The sequence below is a fragment of the Rhagoletis zephyria genome, unplaced genomic scaffold (assembly GCF_001687245.7).
Source record: "Rhagoletis zephyria isolate East Lansing unplaced genomic scaffold, Rhagoletis_zephyria_1.1 Rzeph_scaffold_00501, whole genome shotgun sequence".
NCBI classification, from domain to species: Eukaryota; Metazoa; Arthropoda; class Insecta; order Diptera; family Tephritidae; genus Rhagoletis; species Rhagoletis zephyria.
Window position 1 is genome coordinate 198,486 of NW_016157585.1, and position 3,407 is coordinate 201,892.

Below are 3,407 nucleotides of genomic sequence, written 5' to 3' on the forward strand. Positions count from 1 at the left end.
CCCCCCCTGCTTTTTCATACATATGTATATTGGCGGTCAATGTAAGTTAGAGACATTTCAGCACATTTATCATTTCGATTTAGATTCCTTTTTTTCTTTTTGTGAAGTGAAAATATTATCTAAAATCTATACTAGGGCACTTATTGGTATCATCGGTATAAACTAAGATGTATAGATCAAAAATTACATTAACGTTCTTCTTCTTAATTCCCATGCACTTTTCTTTCTTACTGTAAAATAATTTCTATTCAACTTCTAATTACTTCTGAAACAATAAAAAAAAACTTTATTTAATTAAATAGTGTTCAGCCAAATTTAATATCTAAATACGAAATTTGTCAAAGTTCTTAAAATCTAAGAGCATGTAACATAAGAGCATGTTACATATAACTATAAATAACAATTCAAATTCTGTACTGGGTAACATTCCTACCGGGCATCAATCTAAACTCAAGCCTTCCTGCTGTTTGCGCAAACAACGTTGGACCAGAGCGAAAAAAATGAAGTAAGAGATTTCTTGATATTACTTTTTTTCTTATACTAATATGTAGATACCTTCCTATAGCACAACAAATATACATACACTCTATTTGATATATACATACATACATACATACACTCGAATTGCGTATAATCCTGAAAGTTTTTCTTTCTTTTGTCTACCTAAAACTACGTTCCCTTTCCATTAAGGTTCTTTAGCTAAGGCATGTGTGTATACTTAAACTTAAATATTTGCTCATAACAACAAGTAAGGGCCCAGTTTTGATTTTAAATTGAAAATTCCTTAATATTAAGAGTTAATTATGAATAAAGAGTGAATTTGTTAAGTGGAGTCTTGTGAGTTACCTATTTAGTCGTTGGCGTCATTTCGGTTGGGTAGAGCAGAGCTGTTGTTCGCTCTCAATGCATTGGTAGGGTAGGGAACGAGGGGAGACAAGGAGGCATAACACCATCTCTGACCTCCTACTGTAGGAATGAGTTATGTATATGCTAGTGCGTGGCATGGGAAACAAGTCGTTTAGTAGCGATTTCTTTTTTTTTTTTTGATACATTTTATCTGCTTCCTTATGTCTGTCCGATTTCTACTATGCCAACTTCCAAGTCTGTCCGTTTATATTGTGTTTTAAATTCTGAGTGCAAAGTTTTCTGATGATATTGTTCCGTTTTGGTTTCGTTCCAATTTCAGTGCATGAATTTATTTATTATATATGCAAACAGCTAACGTAAAGTACAAGGAGCAAGAACCCCCCGACCACCCGAGTGACTAGGCGCGGTTAAAGCAAGCATGCACGCCACTCCGAGCACCCTAGTGCGGTCCATGACAGGTGTTACCTTACAGTTGGTCCCATAATAATCTATATATGTATATAATGCGCGAAGGCATTTCTGGTGCAGGATAAAAGATCTGCACTGTTCGCTCGATTTTCAAAAATCGGATGTTGCGGAAAGGAGTTGCCACCTGTTAAACAGTTCAATTCCAAATATTTAATAATCATGCCCTCCTCATATCTGCACCGTCGTTCGATTTTCTAAAATGAGGTGTCAAATTAATAGGCTCGGACTGTAGTTGTGCAATAAGGTTTTAATTTTTTTTAAAGGATTTGCCACCTTTTAAAAATTTATATTCAAATTAGATAATAAAAAAAAAATAAATCAATTATTACAAAATGATTATCAACCGAAATGCTTTTGAAAATCTTTGTTTCCTAGCTGAACTATAGGAGAGTTGCCACCTGTTCAAAAAATCATATTAGGTAAGAGAAATATGTATCACCATATGAGTACCAAACGAAAGAGGTTTCAGAGAGTAGTAGCTTGAAAATATTTTTAATAGAGTTGCCACTTCCTTGAAATGTCGAATTAAATTTACTTATACACAAGTTATATGAAACATCAAAATACGGATGTCAAACGAAGGAGTGTTAAGCAATATATAATTTGAATGCTAAGAATATTTTCGAGGTGTTGAAAGAGGGTTGCCACCAGTTTAAAAAGTTAACTTCAAATTATTTAATAAGTTTAATGAATTATTAAAATATGGGTATCAATCGAAGGGCGTTTGAAAAACTTTTATTGCTGGGCTGTACTTGGCGGGGTTGAAATATTTAAAAAAAATCAAATTCCACTAATTCATCAATTAATTAAAATATTTATCGCAATGCCAGGCGAAGGAGAGTTAACAAGGATTATACTTGAAAACTTTTGAAGAAATAAGAAATATAAAAATATCGTAGTCAGACGAAAGAATGTTAAGAAGTCTTTAGTTTGACCATTTGGAATTTTCGAAGAGGGTTGCCACGTGTTTAAAAAGATACATTCTCTGACTGAAGATACAACTCTGACTAAGTTTTGGAATATTTTTTAAGTTTTTTAAATTAAGTGTTGGGCGTTTTAACGCCATGCGGGTTCACTAGTGTGGTTTAAATCCTATCATTGAATCATGAAGATTTTAACGATAATTTTAAATATTTATGAGAATTGAAGTCGGATTTTTTTTTTGCTTAAAAAATTTTTTCGGTTAACAAATTTTATTTGATCAACAAAATAAAACACAAAAAAAAACCTACTTACCTTTATCTTACTACCTTCCACCGACATATTCTTTATGGTAACCACTTTTTCCGTCATTTCGCCTCAAGCAATATTTTTTTTTATTTCGTAATAAAATTTACAGCCACAATAATTAAACAGAGCAAAAAAAATATCCTTTTTAAACAATATATTAAATGGGTATTAGTTCTTCATATTTAATTTTACAATATTCTTTTTCACTTTAACTACAAAAAACTATTTCAATTGGAGCACCAACATTTCACTTTAAACAGCACAAAAGTCAATGAGAAACTAAAGTTCTTAAGGTAAATGCGAATTTAAATAAGTAGAGTATTGTAGCGATGTATGTATGTATGTTTGGCACATGAAATTGATGCTAACCGCATCCTAAAGACAGTCAGTCGGCTACTAACTAATATAGCCGCTAGTCAGCCGGGCCCTTTTAAATAAAGCCGAGTCGTGGTCGCAAGTGTAAATACGAGTACTTTGTTTATTCGTAACTGTTCTTGTATATAAAGTAATTTACATACATACATATGTGCACGCAATTGCAGGTATTTATTCATGTACGTATGTGTGTTAATCAGTAACATTTTAACAATGTTTAACTGTACTTACTTATGAGCCGTTCAGTGCACACATCGGCTAACTCCACTTTTTGAAAATCGTAAATTTAAGTGTCAAAGAATTTGGTATGGTCATAACCTATTACGTTTATAATAACTTTATATAACATACAATAAATAGTACAAAATTATTTATTTGATTTTGGCTGCATTTCTTTATTCATTCTGAACGTTTGGAATAAACTTTTTTGTTTATTTATTCTTTAGAACGTTCCTGATGATATGTTG

General features: G+C 32.0%; 1 protein-coding gene across 1 annotated transcript in view; it reads right to left on the minus strand.

Moving 5' to 3' along the window:
- Positions 1 to 2,662, minus strand: part of LOC108359985 (facilitated trehalose transporter Tret1-2 homolog) — a 34,152-nt gene extending 31,490 nt beyond the window's left edge. The window contains exon 1 of the mRNA XM_017612103.1: positions 2,572 to 2,662. Coding sequence (XP_017467592.1) covers positions 2,572 to 2,628 — 57 coding nt within the window. The 5' untranslated portion in view covers positions 2,629 to 2,662. The remainder of the gene's footprint in view (positions 1 to 2,571) is intronic.
- Between the last annotated feature and the right edge of the window lie 745 nt (positions 2,663 to 3,407).